Raw genomic sequence first — 19886 nt, 5'->3', positions numbered from 1 at the left:
CACACCTGCTCCGCCGCCCAGTTACTGGCCCAGCACCCGGGGCCCCTGACTCTTCGCAGCTGTGTCTTTGTCATCGTCAGCTGGCGGTCCCCAGCACGTGCCATATTCCTGCGTGTCTGAGGGAGACCCTGCGAATGTGGCTCCTGGTACCTTTCAAAGATTATTACTGCATTTTATTAACTAGGAGGACACCAAAAAAACCCAAAAAACCCGAAAACCTGGGGGTGTGTATGAAGTTGCTGGTAATTGAAGATGAGCGTTATCCTCAGCCTCTGCGAACTTTTCCTATAATTGATCTTTAAAGAATAAATGCTTGGCAGATTTTCAGTGTCTCCTCTTACTGAGCTTTCTGTCCCTCTGGGCGTGGTCGGGGAGTTTTTCCGGGAGAGCGACGGGAAACTGGCCTTCCGTCTCCCGCAGGTGGATTCCCCGCCTCAGCGGGCAGCTCCTGGAGGAGTTGCAGGGACTGGCTTTCCAGCCCTGCCCCAGCAGCGGGGGACAGGAGGGGCGGCGGGGTCTCCGCCAGCTGTCTCTGCCTTCCTGGGAGCCTGCTTCTGACAGAGGGGCTGGAACCGGATTGCTTAAAAAAAAAAAAAAACAAAACAGAAGGTAAATCATCAAAGGTTTTTCTCATAGGAAAAACAAGACTTTTCGTCATTGGTAGAACATTCCAGAGTGGGATGAAAGTGCAGGAAGCTAGGTAGGATGTTTGTTTCCCAGGGAACGGTCTGGTGTCTGGTGTCACTATCCAGATTTGTCACGATGTAGATGAAGATGCTGAAGTTGGGGCGGCCGCCTCCCCCAGCACCGAGGACCCTCCCACGGCCAGCACCCCCGCCGAGCCGCACCAGCTCCTTACCCTTCATTTTCAGCGAACCTTCCCTCCTGTTCCATTTAAAGTGCAGCTTCCTCTGCCACTTAGCCGCTCTGTGCCTTCCCTTGATGATCCAGAGCCTCAGCACCCCCCCATTATGAGCGAGTCAGTTGCACAGTATGATTATGGCTTTACTACCTGTTTGGTCCAGATAAGCCGAGAGGGCAGGATCTGGGCTTTAAGGGCTAACGTGCCAGCCATGGCATGGGTGCTCGGCAGACGATTGCGGAGCAAGTGAGTCTCTTGGAAGGCTTCCTCCGTTCTTGGTGACTGAGCCGTCACACGCTAGAGTCTCTGAGGCTGGTCAGTTGCCCCGTGACTAGGCTGGTAAAGAGGTCAGTCCTTGATGAGTTTGAGGACACCGCTCCTTGACCACAGACATCTTCGTTGGAGAAGCTTTCCTGGACCCGAGAGCAGTGTAAAGTGGTGTCTGCCTCCCCACCTTCCCTGGCTGAGTCCTGGCAGGGGTGTGTAGATCTTAGGCTCCCGGTGGACCGGGTGGGTGTTCACGTGCACACGCAACCTGATTCTTACTGAGTGGATGCGTTTGCAGTCCGATTCTGTCTGCGGTCTTCTAAGGACGGGAGATTGGGTGGGGTGCGGATTGAGGGCGTGGTCTTGTGAGTCCCAGGCTTGACCCTCTCCTGTGTGTGGCACGGGGCTGCACCCCATCCCCTGCCTGCCCTGCTTGCTGTGTGATGAGGATGCCACATTCTCTGCTCAGCTGCTCTGAGCCCGTGCTCCAGGGCGAGACTTGGCTGCCTGAGCCCAGGACACCGCAGCGGCCGTGAGAGAAGTGTGTCAAAGTATATTTAGAAAGCCGAGTCATCAGGATGTGGGGGCAGAGCTGGAATGGGGAGCAGAAGAGTTTGAGGCTGACTCTTCTGTCTGGCTTGCACACCTGCCTGAGGGGCAGCGGCTGGCAGGCTGGCAGTCGCTGAAGTATTTCTGGGGACCGGTGTAATGCCAGCTTTTCAGATGATGGAGATTTCAGATGCAGTTAACCTGTCTTCTCATCACCCAAAACTAGCCTCTCCTCTGTCCATCCATTGCCCTCCAGGTCAGCCAGGTGTCTAGCCTTGGAATAGGCCTGGAGAGTCCTTTTCCCGATGTTTCAGTCGCCATTTCATGCAACACCGTTGCATGAACCTGTCCCATCTGCCAGCCTGGCACTTGGTCTGCTGGGCTGTGACATTTGTGCAGTCTGCACCCTGAGCGTAGGTCCCTGTCTTGCTGGGCTTCCTAGGGCCTGGGGCTTTCCTGGAGTGGGAGGGGCCTGTTTTGTTCCCAGCAACTCCCTTCTGGACTGGTTTGGAACAGGGTCACGTTATGGCTCTGTCTGGGACCTTGTTACTGCCCCTCATGGCTCCAGGACTGGTGCCAGGGGTGGGGTTAGCGAGTTCATGGATCAGTGTTTTCAGTGGATCCAGGTATCCTGTTAGGCCAAGTCCCGCTTTTTAGAGAAGGAGGCCTTGGGTAGAGGTGCAAGCTCCATCAGACCTGTGTGCTGGCCCAGGAAGGGAGTCTCTCTGATCTGCTGATAAGGAGCAAGGAGCATGACCTAGCAGGGAGTTCTTGTGGAAAAGGCGGGGCTGTCCCTGTATCTGTAGATTATCTGTGTCCGTGTAGAGTTTAAATTAGTGGCCCTTGTGTTTCCACACACACGCATGGATGCACACGTGCACGCACACGCTCCTGTCTTCTCCTGAGCGCAACGCTGTTGGTCGCAGGCCCGGGAGCTCAAGTCTGCAGCCAACCTGTGCCTGAGGCTGGCCCCGCATCCCTGCTGCTGGTAGAAGCTGGAGTGGCCTGTCACTCGCCAGGCATTGTCACTTGTAACTGCTTTCTAGGGGTGTGGGGGTGAGTGCAACTCAGAAGGCGCCCTGGAGACCCTCCTTGCTCCCCCTGCCTCCTTCCAACCCCCAAGCTGTAAGGGAGCCAGTGGCGTTTGTCTCGGGGATGGGGAGGCAACCCGGGTCTGCGGCTGGTGTTCCTATACCTTACGCTGTCTCCCCTGCAAACCCTTTGAAGTGGGTGCTGTTCCAGGTTTTCCTGTGAGGGCTGGGGCCCAGGGACTTGTTCAGGCCAGACAGGTAGGGGCGGGAGATCCTGGGTTCACCATTGCTCCACCTGGTCCCAAACCTGAGTCTCCTTCCCACCTAGACATGGGGCATGATTTGGGGGCATTCCCCCCTTGCTTTCCTCTGGTTGCTTCATTTTGGAGAGTTTCTGTGTCTTTGTGTGGGTTCTACCCCCGGCCTCCTAGACCCCTGTGGTCAAGCTTCAGTGGCGGGGTGCGTCCTGGGCGAGGGAGAGCAGAGAGGGGTGTGGCGTGTCATCTGCGGCCAGGCCCATCCTGGGCTTGGGTTTGGTGCCCGTCAGGATTGTGCTGGCTTTCCCCATCCTGGACAGGTGCAGCCTGGCTCTCCTGGCTGCTGGAACGTTCCGGCCTTCCCAGGGTCATCTTCAACGTTCGTAGGGCTGACGTCTCCTCCCCGGATGGACCTGGCTTCTTCACGCCTGATGCTTTGAGGTTGGGTGTCAGAAGCAGCTGGGTGCTGTGATTTTGGTTCTCCTTTTTCTGTGTTGCTTTGACTCCCAGGGGGATTTCTTTTTTTTTTAAGATTTTATTTATTTATTTGACAGAGAGAGATCACAAGTAGATGGAGAGGCAGGCAGAGAGAGAGAAAGAGAGGGAAGCAGGCTCCCTGCTGAGCAGAGAGCCCAACGCGGGACTCGATCCCAGGACCCCGAGATCATGACCTGAGCCGAAGGCAGTGGCTTAACCCACTGAGCCACCCAGGCGCCCCCCAGGGGGATTTCTAATGCGAGCAGTTGGGTTTCTTTGAGGCCCTGGGTCCTTCTGGAGCTTGCCTTCTTCACCTGGCGTTCTGGGCCTGTTTGCTCTCACATCTGAGGCAAGACTTTGCAAGAGCTCCGTGTAGGAGCTTTTCTGCTATGGCTGTAGGGGACACAACCTTCGTTCTGCCCCATGTGAGTTCTGGGGGTCCTTCTGCCTGCTTCTTCCCGGTGGCTCTTGCCCTGGCCTCGATGGTTTCCATGCATGTGTGCCCGAGCCAGTACTCGGCCGACAGCCTGCCCGGCACCCCACACAGGTCTCCCCGAAAGGACCCCCTTCCTCGTGCTGCAGATCACGGGCACTCTGGGCAGTGGATTTGTCTCTCTCAGAGATAACCGTCCTGAGCTGCCTGCTGTCTTTGCACAAAAACCATTTCAGTGTTTTGCTTGTTTAAGGAGGGAGGGTCTGTTCGAACCTTCATACTCCATCTTGGTGGGCATGTGATGTCCCGAATTCACTTTGGAGCCCAAAAGAAATACAGAGACCATGTGGTCCAGAGACCTCCCTTTATAGTATTTTTTTTTTAAGATTTTATATGTTTTACTTGTTAGAGGGAGAGAGAGCAAGCAAGAGCAGGGGAACGGCAGACAGAGCGAAAAGCAGGTTCCCCGCTGAGCACGGGGCTCGATCCCAGGACCTGGAGATCATGACCTGAGTCGAAGGCAGATGCGTGATGGACAGAGCCCACGGGTGCCCCGAGACCTCCCATTGTAGAGCAGGGAGAAGGCACGGGTAGGGAGTTTATTTGCTCCGAATCACGGAGTTGACAACGGTGGTGATTTATGAACATTTGGCTCACATCACAGTAAGGGTTTTCATTCATGAAGGATGCGATGACCTGCTTCTGGTGACCCACTCAGGGGTTGGACCCAAGGGTCCTGTGAGGGGAGGCGCTGACCAAGTCCGGCAGGACCGGTGCCTCTGGGGCCGGAGGACCCAGTTCCTTGTGCTCTGGCGTCTCTGCTGCTTCTTTGGATGGTCTCGGACACTTGCTTTGCTTCGAGCTCCGTGAAAGGTCTGCCTCCAGGGAGCACCCGCCTGACTCGTCGGCCACGTCCTTCATCATGCTTCTGGAAGCTTCTTCCTGCCCCTCCCTGCTCTCCTACCCACCTGCTGAAGACTGTCACATCTGGCTCAGGTGTGGTGTGGGAACCTGGGTGGGAGGCAGGAGGGCCCGGCTGGAGCTCCAGGCCAGACCCAGCTTCCTCATTCCACCTCCAGATTCTTGGCCACGGGCTGCCGCTCACCCCTGGCCTTCTGGCCTCCACTTGCCAGAGGGACTGAGAAATGAGGGAGAGCCGCCTCCAAGAATTACATCACAGTAAACCCTGGGGCTTTTTCCTGGTCGGCCAGGACCAATGAGAACCGTTTCCAGATTTTGAAATGGGAGTTTTGAAAAGTTCGCAGAAGAGGTGCCTCTTGTTGTTCTGCTAACCACGGGCACGCGGTGGGGGTGTGCCGTGTGCTGGGGGGTGTGGGAGCTCTGCTGGGAACACAGCATCTTGGTGCACCGTACGACCGCGCACCACCCGCTTTCCTGCCGGGGTTTGAGCGTGGATGTTCCACGGGGCGGTGTTGCCAGGACAATGCCGGAAGCTCAAGCCAAGCCAAGGAACTTGGGTTCGCGTGTCTGCACAGGCTTTATGCTCCCTGTTGGGGAGCATGCAAGATTGTGACCCGCATTTCAGAGAAGGGAGCTCAGGTGCCGAGATGCTGAGGGATGTCGCCATGGTGAGGTCACCAGAACATGGAGCCTGATGGCCCCAGTGTCTCGGCTGTGCTCGCATTTTGTTAATGAATGCCCTCTGCTCTGTCCTTTTTGTTTGTGTCTCTGTGTAGCCAGCGGACTCCATTCCCTCTGCCTCCGGGAGGGGCTCAGCCGGTGGCCTGGTCCTTGAGTCTATGGGGAGCTCGGTACTGTGACCCTGGGGCTAGCGGGGACCGGGGGCAGCTGGAGGAACGCCGGGCACCAGGCCCGTCTTCCAGAGCTTTGGGTTGTGGTTGGCCAGAGGTGGCCCAGGTGGGATCAGGACGTATTTCATTCCATTTGGAAGTTCGTGGTTTCTTAGATTGTTCTCATTGTCCCGGTGGCATTTTGACTGAGCCTGGGGAGGTGCGTTGAGGGCTCTGATTGTCGGCCTTATTGATCACTGAGCAGCGTAGAGATTTCCGTCCTGTCTCATTGGCCGGGGTAGACCTTAATCTCGGTGTGGGTGCTACTCGCTGACCGTTCTAAAAAATTCGTGTTAGATGCACACGTGCAGATGTCTTGGTCTCTGTTCATTTCCCTTTCCATGAGGGTAGTGGTCCCAGAGAAAAAAGCGAGTGGGCAGCGGAAGTTGGGGCTCGCCACCCAGTGATACGATGTTCTCGCTGTGCCATTTCTGCCACCTGGATGGGGGCCCAGCCGTCGGGCCTCCCTTAGTCACCGTGTAAATGGGCCAGAGGGGTCATGCCTCCCTGCAGGGAGTGGTTGGCTGGAGAAGGACAAAAGGGCAAGCCGTGGGCCTGGTGCAGACATGATTTCATGAAGGGGGGGCTCTCAGTACCCCCACCCAGACCTGTCCTGCTCTTCTGCATTCAGGAACTTGGGGGTAATAGTGCAGGGCTGAGTGACCCAGTCTCGTCGACATTGGTGAGATGCCTGACTCCCCAACCTGGGCCAACAGTGTGTGCAGGTGAGAACCACCAACCCCTGTCCCAGGGGCCTCCATCCCAGAAAGCCTGAGGAAACCCGCAGCAGCCTTTGGCTTCCGCATCTTGACCGTTCTCTAGAGTTACGGACATCCCAGAGGATGACCCGAATAGCCATGAAAAAAATGTAGGGGTCGGGGCACCTGGGTGGTTCAGTTGGTAAAATGTCTGACTCTTGAGCTCTGCTCAGGTCTCGATCTCAGGGTCATGAGTTCAAGCCCCGCATTGGGCTCCATGCCCAGCGTAGAGCCTACTTAAAAAAAAAAACAAAAAACAAATTATAGCAGCATTTTAGTTTTGACAGAGGCTGTAGGTTATACTTAAAATCAGTAAGTTAGTGACTTAGGAAACCATCAGCTTCGTATGAAGAGCCAGTGTGGATGGTAGAATTAGTGCCGACGTGTGGGGCTGTCACCGCTCTGTGGAGCGTTGGGCCATTGTGTTTCTTATTGGTTAACATTTCATGGACTTGACGTTTCTGGCTCCCTCATCTGAGCCACGGTCATTGTATTGCTAGAGCTCTGAGACACAGACCCCTTGTGAAAGTGTGGATGTCCCAACCCTGACCTTTGGTCCCACCCCCCCCCGGAGTGATCGTTGCCCACTCAGTCCCTGGGCCAGCCTCTCTGTGGTCTCCTTCCCCAGAGCAAAGCCTGGGCTTTGGGACTAGCCGTTTATAGCTGGTTTCCCCTTACGCAGGTCCAGAATCAAAGTCCTGGAGAGGCTAGAGGGCCGTGCATGTGCCAAGAGTGGATTTTCCCTTCAGGGGCTTCAGGGGAGGCGGGCAGGGTTCTGATCAAGGCCAGTCTGGGCAGAAGGCCTGCAAGTGATGCCAGATTAGGGTCGGCTGGGGGGCTGAAGTCACGTAGGATCCCCAGGCCGGCACAGGCAGAGCAGGGGAGAAGCAGGGAAAGGAAGGGCAGACCATCTTCTCTTTCCATTGCCATGCCTGCCCTCCCCATGCAGCAGGGCGGTGAGGACACGCAGCCCGTGTTTTGGGGTTTGCGTGTCCTCTGGGGCAGACTGGAAAATCCTGCTGTGAACCCGTCTCCTGGTTCTAGGACCGGTGAAGGCTTTTGTGGGAGTATTTCCACTTGGGCACTGAGTGGGGGCAGGGCCAAGAAGGTTGTGCCTTTGGGTTCTTGATGGAGCTCATTTTTTCCGTAAGCTACTTCTGTTCTCTGCCTAAACAGCTAGGGAGTGAGTCCACAGTCCCCAGGTTCCTTCGTGTGTACCTGGGGTCTACTCTCCCTGTGTTCTGCCGTGCCCGCCTGGGAGCTGATGGCTCTGACAGCTTCTCCTTTGGATGGGACAGGAAGAGAAAACGGATAGGAAGTCAGGCACGATGTTAACTGCACTTCCGTTCTGCAGTCATTCACATACATCCCATCTGCTGTGCTTTGTCCAGTCCTTGTCCTCGAGCTAAAAGTTGGTGGTGGTGGAGTCTCCATAGAGGTAGAGGAGGGGGATGGAGCAGGTGGAAGGAGTTGGGGAGACACAGGCGGGGGGAGGTGACGGTAACAGCGGATTAGTAGGAATGCGCGTGAAAATTGCAGCTTGTTAATAACGTACACCGTGTGTCACACACACAATCACATGAAATCTTCCACACTGTCCCATGAGGTGACCCTTTCCCAAGGAGGGCTAGTGCCTATCTCAGCCCCCTGAGCTACTGATTTCTAGAAATCCTAGAGTCAGTGCTCTTACCTGGGAGGTGAGCTGCCCTGCTGACCAGGGAATGCCAGATCAAAAGATGGGGAGAAAATTGACGTGGCAAAGGCACTTTATTTTGGGAAAACCATTTGTCAAGCTGAGCCGGCATGACGTTTCTCTGTAGGGCGATGGAAATGTTCTAAATTTAGATTGTGGTGATAGCTCTACAAATACTGTAATTTTACTAACATTCGTTGGATGGTACACTTAGGGCAGGTGAAATTCATGTTAGGTAGCTGATCTTAATGGAACTGCTTAAAAAGAAAGAAAGGATTGGTGGACTGCCCTTCTTTTCCCCTCGCATTACTGAATGGATGTGTCCGTGCCTGGCGTTGTAGAGTGGGTGAGCGAATTTAAAGCTAGGTGGTTCGTACACTACCTTCGCTACTAATGTCAAGAACCCGGACACTTAGGGGACGCCTGGGTGGCTCAGTGGGTTAAGCCGCTGCCTTCGGCTCGGGTCGTGATCTCAGGGTCCTGGGATCGAGTCCCGCGTTGGGCTCTCTGCTCAGCAGGGAGCCTGCTTCCTCCTCTCTCTCTCTCTCTGCCTGCCTCTCTGTCTACTTGTGATCTCTCTCTGTCAAATAAATAAATAAAAAATATTAAAAAAAAAAAAAAAAGAACCGGACACTTAGAGGTCGTTGCGAAGAAAGATGTGTCTGAAGATGGTATACACGGGACGGCGTGGGTTTAGGTCTACGGCACTTGGGTGCAATGAGGTTTTTGCAAAAGTCTGGTGGTTTTCTAAACAGTGGCATTGTCCCTGCCGCGCTTGGCGTCTTACCATTTTGGAGAAGAGTTTTGGTTGCTCTGAGGAGTGGCAGTCCGGGTATTCTGTGTGACTCAGCGGCTTGGATCACTGCCATCCAAGCGGGAGGCGGTACCCTCACTCCTGGAGAGGGCAACTGGCGTGGTGGGTAGTTACTAAAATCCTAGGTTTTTTTTTTTTTTTTTTTTTTTTAAGATTTTATTTATTTATTTGACAGAGAGTAAGACAGCGAGAGAGGGAACACAAGCAGGGGGAGTGGAAGAGGGAGAAGCAGGCTTCCCACCGAACAGAGAGCCCGATGCGGGGCTCGATCCCAGGACTCCGGGATCATGACCTGAGCCGAAGGCAGACGCTTAATGACTAAGCTACCCAAGTGTCCCTAAACCGAGTTAAGTTCTAATAAAAATGAGTAACTGTAGCTGGGAGGAGGCTGCACAGGAGATGTTTCCCACACACAGCTGTGTGTGTTTGGAAATCGTGGACGAAGACACACACACAGTTGACCCACTGGGCTTCGGACGGCAGGGAATTTGTGATAGAGACTAGAAGACGACACTTTCCCTGTTAGAACCGGGGACAGATGCTGGGGTCACGCCTTCTTCACTAGGGCGGGAAGCTCATCTCTTAGTAGATTTTGATTCTGACTTCTTCCACGATTTCAGCTGTGTTTTGCATCAGCCGACAAAAGCTATGCTGATCGTACTTTACCTACGGACCTTCACAAGCGTCAGCTCATTGTACATCGGAGCGGTTGTGCGTCACACCACTGGGTGACGGGCTGTAGGGTGCCGGAGTGGGGGCCTAGAGGGAAAGCGAGATGCTGGACCCTGGACCGTAGGACCCGTGTCATTTCTGTTCTTTCCCTCCCCGACAGTGGGGTTAGCCAGGGCCGCTGCGGGAGAGGGTGTGGGGGCGCTGGGTGAGCCCCATCTGGCTTAGTTTACAGCCTGAGGTGGGCGTCCCTGGACTGTCCCTGCCCCCCCGCCCACAGTATTGTCACGCATTGTTGTTCCTGTGTGCGGGGTCGGGGGGGTTATCTGCATGAAGAGTTCAGCTCGGAGGTTTTGATGGAACATTTTTGCCTGTTGCAGACGTGTGGAAGCCCCTCGTTCTGTTCTCCCTGGTGTTCCTCTTTGGTTTTCTCAGCAGAGTAATGAAGGGCTGTGCCGTTAGTCCCCTGAACACCTTGTGCGCTGAATGGGAGCGAGGACACAGCCCTGACACCCGCCAGAGAGACGTGTCTCTTAGAGACCCCTTGTCCCTGCCGTTCGCGGCCTGGAACCTTATACCTGCTTTAAGTGCTTTGTTTATGCCATTTTAATTTGGTCCTCCTGGCCAACGCATGAAGCCGCCAGTTGGCCCCAGGGCACACGCCGATGCAGCCGTCACACAACTCACCGACAGATGTGAGCCTGGGACTGGACCCAGAGCCTGGCCTTCTGCATACGCTCTGCTTTGTTCCCAGGCACGGAGCTGACTGTCCCACTCTGTCTCCTTGAAGTTCCCCACCTGCTCCCTGAGGCGCATGTTAGCCTGGGGGTTTTTTTTGTTTTGTTTTGTTTTGTTTTAATTAACATATAATGTGTTATTTGCCCCAGGGGCACAGGTCTGTGAATCATCAGGATTACACAATTCACAGCACTCACCATAGCCCATACCCTCCCTAATGTCCATCCCCCAGCCACCCCATCCCTACCCCCCACCCCCCAGCAACCCTCAGTTTGTTTCCTGAGATTAAGAGTCTCTTATGGTTCGTCTCCCTCCCAATCCCATCTTGTTTCATTTTTTCCCCTCCCTTCCCCTCACGACCCCCCCCCAAACTCTTCTTATCAGAGAGATCGTGGTCTTTCTCCACTTACTTCACTTAGCATAATGCCCTCTAGTTCCATCCACGTCACTGCAAATGGAAGATTTCAGGGGGGTTTTGCTGGCTGCATACTATTCCATTGTATGTGAATAGACCCTTCTGCAAAGAAGACATCCAAGTGGCCTGAGTTTTTAGCCAGGAAATGGCTCAAGCCACCCCGCGAGCATTCTCCGTCTCGAGAGCGGAGTTCCCCGTGGGCGTCTCGTGCTATCTGGCAGGCAGCCTGGGCAGCGAGGTATTCTCGGCCCCTTTGTTCTTCGTGCTGGGCCGCATGGCCTCGCTTCCAGCCGGGCTTCCTCCCCTCACTGTGGGGGGCAGAGGCGTCCCTGCCCCGCGTCTGGGGCACACGCTGAATTAAAGAGCGCTGCAGGAGGAGGGGTAAGAGGACATACTCCTCTGGGCCATCAGAGAAGCCTCTGGGAGGAGACGGCTTCCTGGTGATGCCTTGAGGATGAGGCCACGGTGTGTGTGGAGGGCAAGGCAGAGAACATTCCGGATGGTGAAGAATCGCTGGGGTGGAGTGGGATGGGGCGGCCTGCCTGCCATGAGCTGTGCGTCCCAGGGACGCCAGGCCGGGCAGGCGCCCCCTGGAATAACCTGTGAAGTGAGTCACTGCGGCGAGGTGCTCAGACAAGCCCAGCAGGCCTGGGAGTCTGCATTCCTCCGCAGTTCCTCCCGGAGAGGCCTGCTGGGTCTGACCTTGCGTCGACACCCGCTGCCCTGACGGTTCCCACTCGAGACACCTTGTCTTTGTGATCCTTGAGTCCTTGGGGTCTTTGTTAGGCGACTGAGGGTGGGTCGGCACCTGCCTCCGTGGGTAGGCAGGGATCTCACTCAGCACGTCCAATGGGAGCGCTTCTGACAGGGGAGAGAGACTGCTTCAGGGAGGGGTCTGGAGGGGTGCAGAGAAGCTGTTGGCTTGGTACCCCAGCCTGGGGCCAGCAAGAGGCCAGAGGGAGTGAGGTGGGAGGGGGCACTCAGGTAAGCCCCAGAAGTGTGACTCAAAAAGGAAGTTTCTAGAGGACAGCACTGCCCAGCTGGAGGCTCCATCCCGGTCCCCTCCCTGTGCCCCACTACCAAGTCCTGTGGGAGCTCTAGGACCAGCCCACTGCCCCAGGCTGCCCCTGCAGGGTCTTCCCCCCAGGTCCTGCATGGGGCCCCGGGCCTCTTGCAGATGGATGCTCGAAGTGCTGGTTCCTGGCCCTAAGGGGAGGCTCACTAACCTGGAACAGGAAACCCACCACGACAAGCAAAAATGAGCCCCGGGGGACCAGGCCGGCACAGGGACGGGCTTGTTGCTCCTGTCCCAGTTTACATGAGCCTGAGCCTGGCCAGGTGCCAGTGTTTGCCTTTGAAGAGTTTGTGCCTGACCTTCCCCTGCAGCCATGGTTCGCTTCCCCCGGGCTGGCTTTATGTTACAGACTAGCAGTTTCCTACTGTTGCGTCTTTTCTCGCTTATCAGGATAATAGGATTCTTGTCTGAAGCATCTGCCTGTTGAATTTTATATATATATATATATGGTTTTTTTTCTTTTTTTCTCTTTGACTTGGGAGTCTTATGTACAAACACACGAGCCCCGCGTCGGGATTTTGTTCTTGCCGCTGCTCTCTGTCCTGCAAACCTGTCCGATTTGAGTGGTCTTTTCGGTACAGAGCTGCCAGATAAAGTATAGGGTCCCCAGTTAAATTCAGAGAACTCACAGGAATGTTTGTTAGGGCAAGCCCCATGCAGTGCCCAGGGGTGACTGACCCCTCCTGTATCTGAAACCCCAGTTTCGCGGGACAGCCTGCATTTGCATTTGCTAAATCTGGTGACAGGGTTGCCCAAGTCAGGTATGGAAGGTCTTCTCTTCTAAATCGATGTCTCCGTGGGGTCAGGTCTGCTTGCCACTGATGAGAGGAGTGCTTAGGGACAGTGGCGTGTGGAGGAGAAGACCGGGACTCCGACCCGGCCTTGAGTCTGAGCAGGAGACACCCGGGGTCTTGTTTGTCCCCAGAGGGACAGGCTGGGGGTGAGGCCTGAGTCACAGGGAGGCTGGACCGTTGGTTTATATTCTCCTGAGCTCCGTGCCATCAGATTTCAGTCAGATGGTCCACAACCAACATCCAGATTTGTAATGGGTAGTAATTGCTCATTTATATGTAAGCAAATACACCAGAAGAGAAGCTTTAATAATTTAAGCAAACCTTGAAACAATTCGAGAAGAAGAAGATCCAAGCAAAAGAAGCGAGAGGGGAAGTAGGCACCAACGAAAACGTGTCCGAGGCTGTGAGGATGGAGAGTGTGGCCGTGGCTCCAGGATGGGCAGGTCTGTGGGACCCATGCACGAGTGTGGCCACGACTCAGACACGTGTGTGTATAGAGATTATGAGGTGGGATGGAGGTGACCTTCCGGCTTAGGCAGAAAGGGCAGAGTGAACCGGGGGCCGCTTTATGGTGTCCGCTCTTCCTGTCCACCGGTAAAAATGTCAGTGAGATGAGCGAGGAATATGTCATGTCGGAAGAGAGACCAGAATAAAACTTACACAGACTCTCTCCAGTGTCCTTGACGAGGTCAGGTGTGTTCAGGGTGGGGAGGCTGGGGACTCTGATTCCCTTGAGAGGGGACAGAGGCAGTCACCAGCTTGCCTCGACGAACCGAGAAGAAGAGCTCCGTGGACTTGCCTACATTGAATTACACTTCGGAGAATAAAAAATTCAGTTAAGTCTGCAGACAGGCTGGGAAGGCATTTGCAACAGACAGGAGCAGCTGTTTCTTACACGTGAGGGGCTCATCCTGGAGGAATAATGAGGCGTAAACCAGGGTTGCCAGTGCAGGGGATGCGCACGTTCCTAGGCTGGATCCTTGCCCAGCCCTGGGCCCTGGGTTTGTACTTGGTGCTGTAAATAAAGCCTCCAGCAGTTCTGGGTGGCAGGGGCAGGGCGGGGGGTTGTCACTGAACCCATTTTACAGATGAGCTGCTTGAGTCAGACTCCAGAGAATTGGCCCCCAGGGGCTCATCTCCCAAGGAGTGGGTGGGCTTGGCTGAATGGAAAGGCCGGCTGCCCTCAGGCGCTAGTGCAGCGGACTCATCAGAGAGGGAGTCCCTAAGGAGAAGGACAAAGGGCTGAGAAGCTCTGGAAGATGGTCAACTTCGGTATTTAAGACCTGCGCTGAAAACCACAGGCCGAGACCACGGTTTACCTCTGGGATTGGCAAGAAGAAATTCCAGAAAGATCACCAGTCTCGGTCTTTTGCAGAGATTATGAAATAGGCGGTTCTCCTCTGTTTTGGGTGGAAGGGTAAACTGCATGAATAAGATTTTGACAGTATGTATCTCGACTCAAAAAAAAAAAAAAAAAACAAAAATACGGGTGAAACCTTTGGACTAGTGGCTTAACTTCCAGGGATCCAGTGGAAATAAGTGGAAACGAGGGCAGGATTTTGTGCACAGAGGTGTTGATGGGAAACTTGCAAGTGGCTGTAAGTGTGTACCAGAGTAGTTTAGAATCTGAAGAAAATATTTACTGAGGTTTTAACATAGTATCTTGTCATGTTTGTGGGGGAGGGAGAGAGGCAGGACACAGGATCGTTCACACAGTGTGATTTCCACGGGGTCTAGAGGTGCTGAGCCCCCGGGGGAGCTGTCAGTTACCCTGCCTGCTGTCGGGATTCAGGCGCATTTTTATTATACTTCTGCTCTGTTCCAAAAATTGACCTGCTTGTTTGAAAATTTAGAAAAGAAATAAGAAAAATATTTATCCCAGATGGTAAAGAGCCAGTATGGTGGAGGAATGTGGGCTGTGGAATTGCAGAAAACAGGTGGGATGACCTCAGTAGGGGGGCTGGGCTGCAGTTGGGGGTCTGGGAGTTACCCCATCGTGCTCTGACCTTGACTGCCCAGCTCTGTCCTCTGTACCGTGGCAAGGCTCCTGCTGGGTTTGCTCTTGCCTCCGGACTCTGTCTTGAAAACCAGCCCCTCTCCTCCTTCCCAACCAGAACCTTCCTTTCTTCACCAACCACCTGCTTACCGGGAGGGCATGGGCTCAGGAAGTTGTGCTGCCCGGCCACCCAGTGGAGTAGTCCAGGGCTTGGAAGCACGGATGGAGGTGCTTCGTTGCCATGGGAAATTTCGGAAAGATAGGCTAAAATTCCGTAATATATGCCATTTGATTATGAATCCTTTTTTTTTTTTAAAATCAGGATCGCTTGTAAAGCCCGTGCGATCCAGATGTAACATATACATTTTCCATAAGTAATTCAAATAGTGCACGTAGACAAACCACGTTTGTGCTTTTTTCTTGTCTCTGGAAAAACCAAAAACCGACAGGGTATCTCATCTGCAGGTGAAAGTAGAGGGGTTCGCTTGAATTTTTTTTCTTTAAGCTTTTCTTTAGTATCTAGATTCTCTTAGTTAGCAAGTATCGCATTTATGATTAAAAAACAGAAAGAAGGGGACGCCTGGGTGGCTCAGTTGGTTGGACGACTGCCTTCAGCTCAGGTCATGATTCCGGAGTTCCGAGATCGAGTCCCGCATCGGGCTCCCAGCTCCATGGGGAGTCTGCTTCTCCCTCTGACCTTCTCGCTCATGCTCTCTCTCACTGTCTCTCTCTCAAATAAATAAATAAAATCTTAAAAAAATAATAAATTAAAAAAAAAAAACAAAGAAAGCTATTTTTGTTTTTTTTTTTTTTTGGAGAGAGACCAGCAGTGAAGACATGCTCTCGGGCTTGGATCATTTTCCCCAGATTTTCTGGGCGAAGGTATGGCTATGGCTGGGCCTTCCCAGGCACCGAGCTCCCTACTTCTGAGTGGTAGATACTGGTGAGCTGACCCTTCTGGTCTCTCTCCCCAGTGCTCCCCACTCTGCCTCCCCAGCTCTAGCGAGCAGACCCCGCGCAGTGTGGACCAGACCACGTGTGTGTGCACATGGGGTAGCTTTCACACAGCGGAGGGATGGAGTATCATCCCCCTGTTTCTGTACCCCCAGGCTAAGGCTCTGGAAGGAGAACCGTTCACTGGGGAGCATTCAGGTGACTTGTCAAAATGAATGAGCTTTTCTTGAGTTTCGTGGGCAGCATGAGTGGGAAGGCACGTGGGCTCTGAACCCTACCACCTGGGTTCTAATGCCAGCAGAGGTCAGTCAGGTGGACATAACCTTCCTGTCCCGGAGTGTCCCCAGCTGTGAAGTGGGAGTCCAGCTCTGCCCAGTAAACTCTGCACACACGTTTGCTGCTGTTGGCATAGGTAGGGGTGAATTTGCCGAGTTGGCTGCTCTTTGTGCCGATGGTAGATCTTCCCCTGCAGACGCAGTTGTAAGACCTAATTATGGAGGTAATCCAGGTGCAGTGTAAAAATCTCAGAATTTCTTAAATCTGAAAGAGGAGTTTAACCTCTTTCCGCCCCACGTTAATTCCTAGTGTTCGGTGTGTCCCTATGAAAAGGCCCATTTTCTTTTCTCACGTTTAACCTTTTATTGGGTTGATTATAATCTCATGAAGATGCTTTTTCCTAGAGTTGTGCGGTTAATTGTAACATTGCTGTTTTAACTTTTGCCTAAAATTTTTGTCCTCATCCTGACGTCTGGGGAAAAAAAAAACCACGGAGCCCTTCTTCTCTGTAGAGCCGGCCAATTATAAGCAGTCCCTAGATGTTTCCGTTCCGGATAACAGACCGCCTAGGGCTTGATTACCAGTAATTGTTGCAGAAAATGCATGTGCTCCGTGGAATGCTAATGATTTATATTCGGTGCTCGAATCCAGCAGCTGACAATAATTCTTTTTGAATTGCTATTCAGGCAAAGCAATTTAAGCCTGAGACCTAGGGTAACTTGTCTTCTGACGCCTTTGCTAAACGGTGCCACCTTTCCACCATTAGCTTCCCTTTTACGGTGTATTTTAAACAACCAACTTTTACAAACCAAGAAAGTGAATGAATCTAAATAAGAAACTGAGGAAGAAGGACTGCAGGGGAGGGTGGGTGTGGACAAGTGTGAAATGCTCCTTTTGACCAAAGCCTTTGTGTTCCCCTCTTCCCCAGGACCAGGTGGAGCAGACGCCCCCTCTCAGTCCACGAGATCTGGCGGGACCGGGCTTCCCAGCACCGTCGGACCGGCTCACGAATCACCAGGGTAAGGAATGACAAAAACAGGATGCCACGGATGCCATCAGCCCCAGTGGCAGCTTTGCCCCTGTGCTAGGACTCCGTATTCTGCGAAATTGTTCTGGGCACTCACACGAGAAAAATTCTGACCTTGGCTCTTTTCTGCTTTAAAGAAAACAAATTCTAGAACAGAAAAAAAAAAAAAAAAAAAAACTTGGCTTCGATATCCTGATATACAGGTATCCCTGCTTTTCCAAAGTTTGTTTCATGCTTCTTGACTTTCACGGAAGACCTACCTTAGAACCTGTGTTTGCTCGCTTAGAGAAATCCAAAGAGGATTTCTGCTTTCAGAAACAAAGATGCAGCACTGCTTTCAGGACACCAGGGTGGCTCAGTCGGTTAAGCGTCTGCCTTCCGCTCAGGTCATGATCCCAGGGTCCCAGGATCGAGGCCCGCATCAGGCTCCCTGCTCGACAGGGAGTCTGCTTCTCCCTCTGTCTGCTGTCCCTCCTCCTTGTGCTCTCTCTCTCTCTCTGACAAATAAATAAATAAAATATTAAAAACAAGAAAGACAGGAAGACCTGGCATTGCTCTCACAGGGGGCCATTCTAAAGGCAGCGGGCACTGAGCAGGACGGTGGCCCCGCCAAGCACCTTCCCCGCAGCCACACTCAGCATCCAGCTGTCACGGCTTTGAGCTGGGAGCATCTGCCCTTTATCTCCGTGTATTTTGTTCATCCTCGAGCAAGATCTGTCTTTATCGGTATCGGAGGAAGTGGAGACAGGTGGTTTCGGCTCTTGGAACGCTCACCCAGTTTGTCCTATGCATGAAGGGTAATCCTTCTTTGTCTTCCTTTATTTCGGCTTAGGAAAAGTTTCATAGGAACACTGAGTTCTGAGTAGTGACGAGGAGCCAAATGCAGTACGCAGAACCCCGAGGCCGGTTCCACACGAGTTGTCTCAGGACGCAGTACAGAGGGAACCCAACGTCACCTCTCAGGGCCCCTGCACCGTGCAGCCCCTGCATTTGGCTTCTGGGTGTTGTCCTCTGGCTGGTGTTGTGTGTCTGCACACTTGGTGATCCTCCGGCTTGCTGTGATGACTTTTACTCCCATTCTGTTCACTTCTGATGGGAGCAGCATAGGAAAGCAAGGATGGGGGTTAAAAGCAAATTAGGTCTGGGGTGCCTGGGGGACTTAGTCATTTAAGCATCTGCCTTCGGCTCAGGTCATGATCCCAGGATCCTGGGATCGAGCCCCGCATCGGGCTCTCTGCTCAGCAGGGAGCCTGCTTCCTCCTCCTCTCTCTCTGCCTGCTTCTCTGCCTACTTGTGATCTCTGTCTGTCAAATAAATAAATAAAATCTTTAAAAATAAAAAGAAAGTTAGGAAAAAATCATACTGAAAGAGCTCGTTAAAGTTTAGAGCTCGGGGTGCCTGGGTGGCTCAGTGGGTTAAGCATCTGCCTTTGGCCCGGGTCATAGTCTCAGGGTCCTGGGATCGAGCCCCGCGTCGGCCTCCTTGCTCAGCGGGGAGTTAACTTCTCTCTCTCCTTCTACGGCTCCCCCCGCTCATGCTCTCTCTCTCTGTGTGTCAAGTAAATAAATAAAATCTTGAAAAAAATAAAGCATAAACCTTTTCTAAGGTTTAAAACTAAGCATCCCATGGGTGTCACAGCTGCTTGGTTAGTGGCCGTGAGGGTTGAGCACAGAAGATGGAGTGGGCTTCATGCAGAGCAGAGCGGGTTCCCTTCCTTGCTCCAGAGTTACACCCGGCCTCTGAAACCCAGCGTCGGACACATCCCAGCACTTGAAGCAGGGCCACAGGGAACCAACGAGTGTGCCTCCACCCGTGACCTTGGACGCCTTTCCCTCCAGTCCTCAGTAACTCTGTCCCCCATTGCATGTAAAACAGGGAAATCAGAAGGACTCACTCAGGCTGGACCACAGGCCAGATATTTTTAGAGAATGAGCAGTGCCCATGCTTATTTCCGCTGGGCTGTAGAAGCCCCCAGCAGCGGAGGGCAGTTCAGACCGGGGCCCGGGCAGCGTTCCGAGAGATAGCAGCGGTGCCGAGCGCCCTGCTCCGTCCCCCCACAGGGAGGGGTGGGAGGAAAACAGAGCACAAGCCACCCCCAATGAGTCTGCAAACTGAATTCCTTAAACACTGAGAAGAAGTACAACCACCACAATCAGCAGACCGCCGCTTTCCAGATGCAGTGAAGGTGGGTCTGACCATGGCTTTGAAGGGAGCGTGTGTGTGCTGCGCGGGGAGGTGATCGAACGTGTCGTGTCATAACGGACACACTGAAGCACAGTGGGGTGACGGGAACAGCTAGAGGGGAGAGTCCATGTGTTAGAAGTGAATGGCAGAGTTCCTGGCATTTTCAAAGTGCTGGATTCAGTCCAAGGAGAATTCATTTCAGGGTTCACCTCCCTCCAGCACAGATGGACCTGGGAAAAAATGAGTGGGCCCTTGGACACACACACACTTAGATGTCCCGGAGTGTGTAGGTGGGAGGGAGAGGGGGATCCGAAGAGAGGCTGGTGGGAATTGGCCAGAACGGGACAGGCAGTCCCCAGAGCAGGCTCAAAGAACCAAGAGGAAAAGGGAAGATTGATCCACATTGGGAAGCATCTGGCAAGGTTCCAGAAAGCAGAAGGCAAAGAAAAGGCCTTCGGGGACAATGCAGACTTCCCAGCGCCTGGACGGCCATCGGATTGGCAGCCCACACAGACCCAACAAGTGCCAGAGGAGAGCCTGGGTGATTTCACAGCCGTGAGGTGAAAGGGACCATCCATCTGGGAGTTCACACCAACACGTACTGAAAGCAAAGGAAAGCTTTTTCAGGTGAAGATTGAGAAGATTTGTGACTGGCAATCGTCTCTGATTCATTCAGCGTTGTCCTTTAGAAAGAAGATCATGAGCGCCTTGCAAGGCGCAGAGTATGGGACACAGCAATGCGCAGAGAAAGGGACGCCATGTCACAGGGTCAGTTCCATACGGACTGTTCAACTAAGGTTAAGCTG

At 53.4% G+C, this 19886-nt stretch overlaps 1 protein-coding gene across 3 annotated transcripts in view; it reads left to right on the top strand.

Moving 5' to 3' along the window:
• GRB10 (growth factor receptor bound protein 10) overlaps positions 1 to 19886 on the top strand; it is a 173321-nt gene that overhangs the window by 61055 nt on the left and 92380 nt on the right. For all 3 annotated transcript variants that reach the window (XM_047695307.1, XM_047695306.1, XM_047695308.1), the window contains one exon: positions 16798 to 16888. In XM_047695307.1, coding sequence (XP_047551263.1) covers positions 16798 to 16888 — 91 coding nt within the window. The remainder of the gene's footprint in view (positions 1 to 16797; positions 16889 to 19886) is intronic.

Source organism: Lutra lutra, chromosome 11, assembly GCF_902655055.1.
Source record: "Lutra lutra chromosome 11, mLutLut1.2, whole genome shotgun sequence".
Taxonomy (NCBI): domain Eukaryota; kingdom Metazoa; phylum Chordata; class Mammalia; order Carnivora; family Mustelidae; genus Lutra; species Lutra lutra.
The sequence above is the reverse complement of the archived record's forward strand: the minus strand, read 5'-3'. Positions and strand labels throughout refer to the sequence as shown.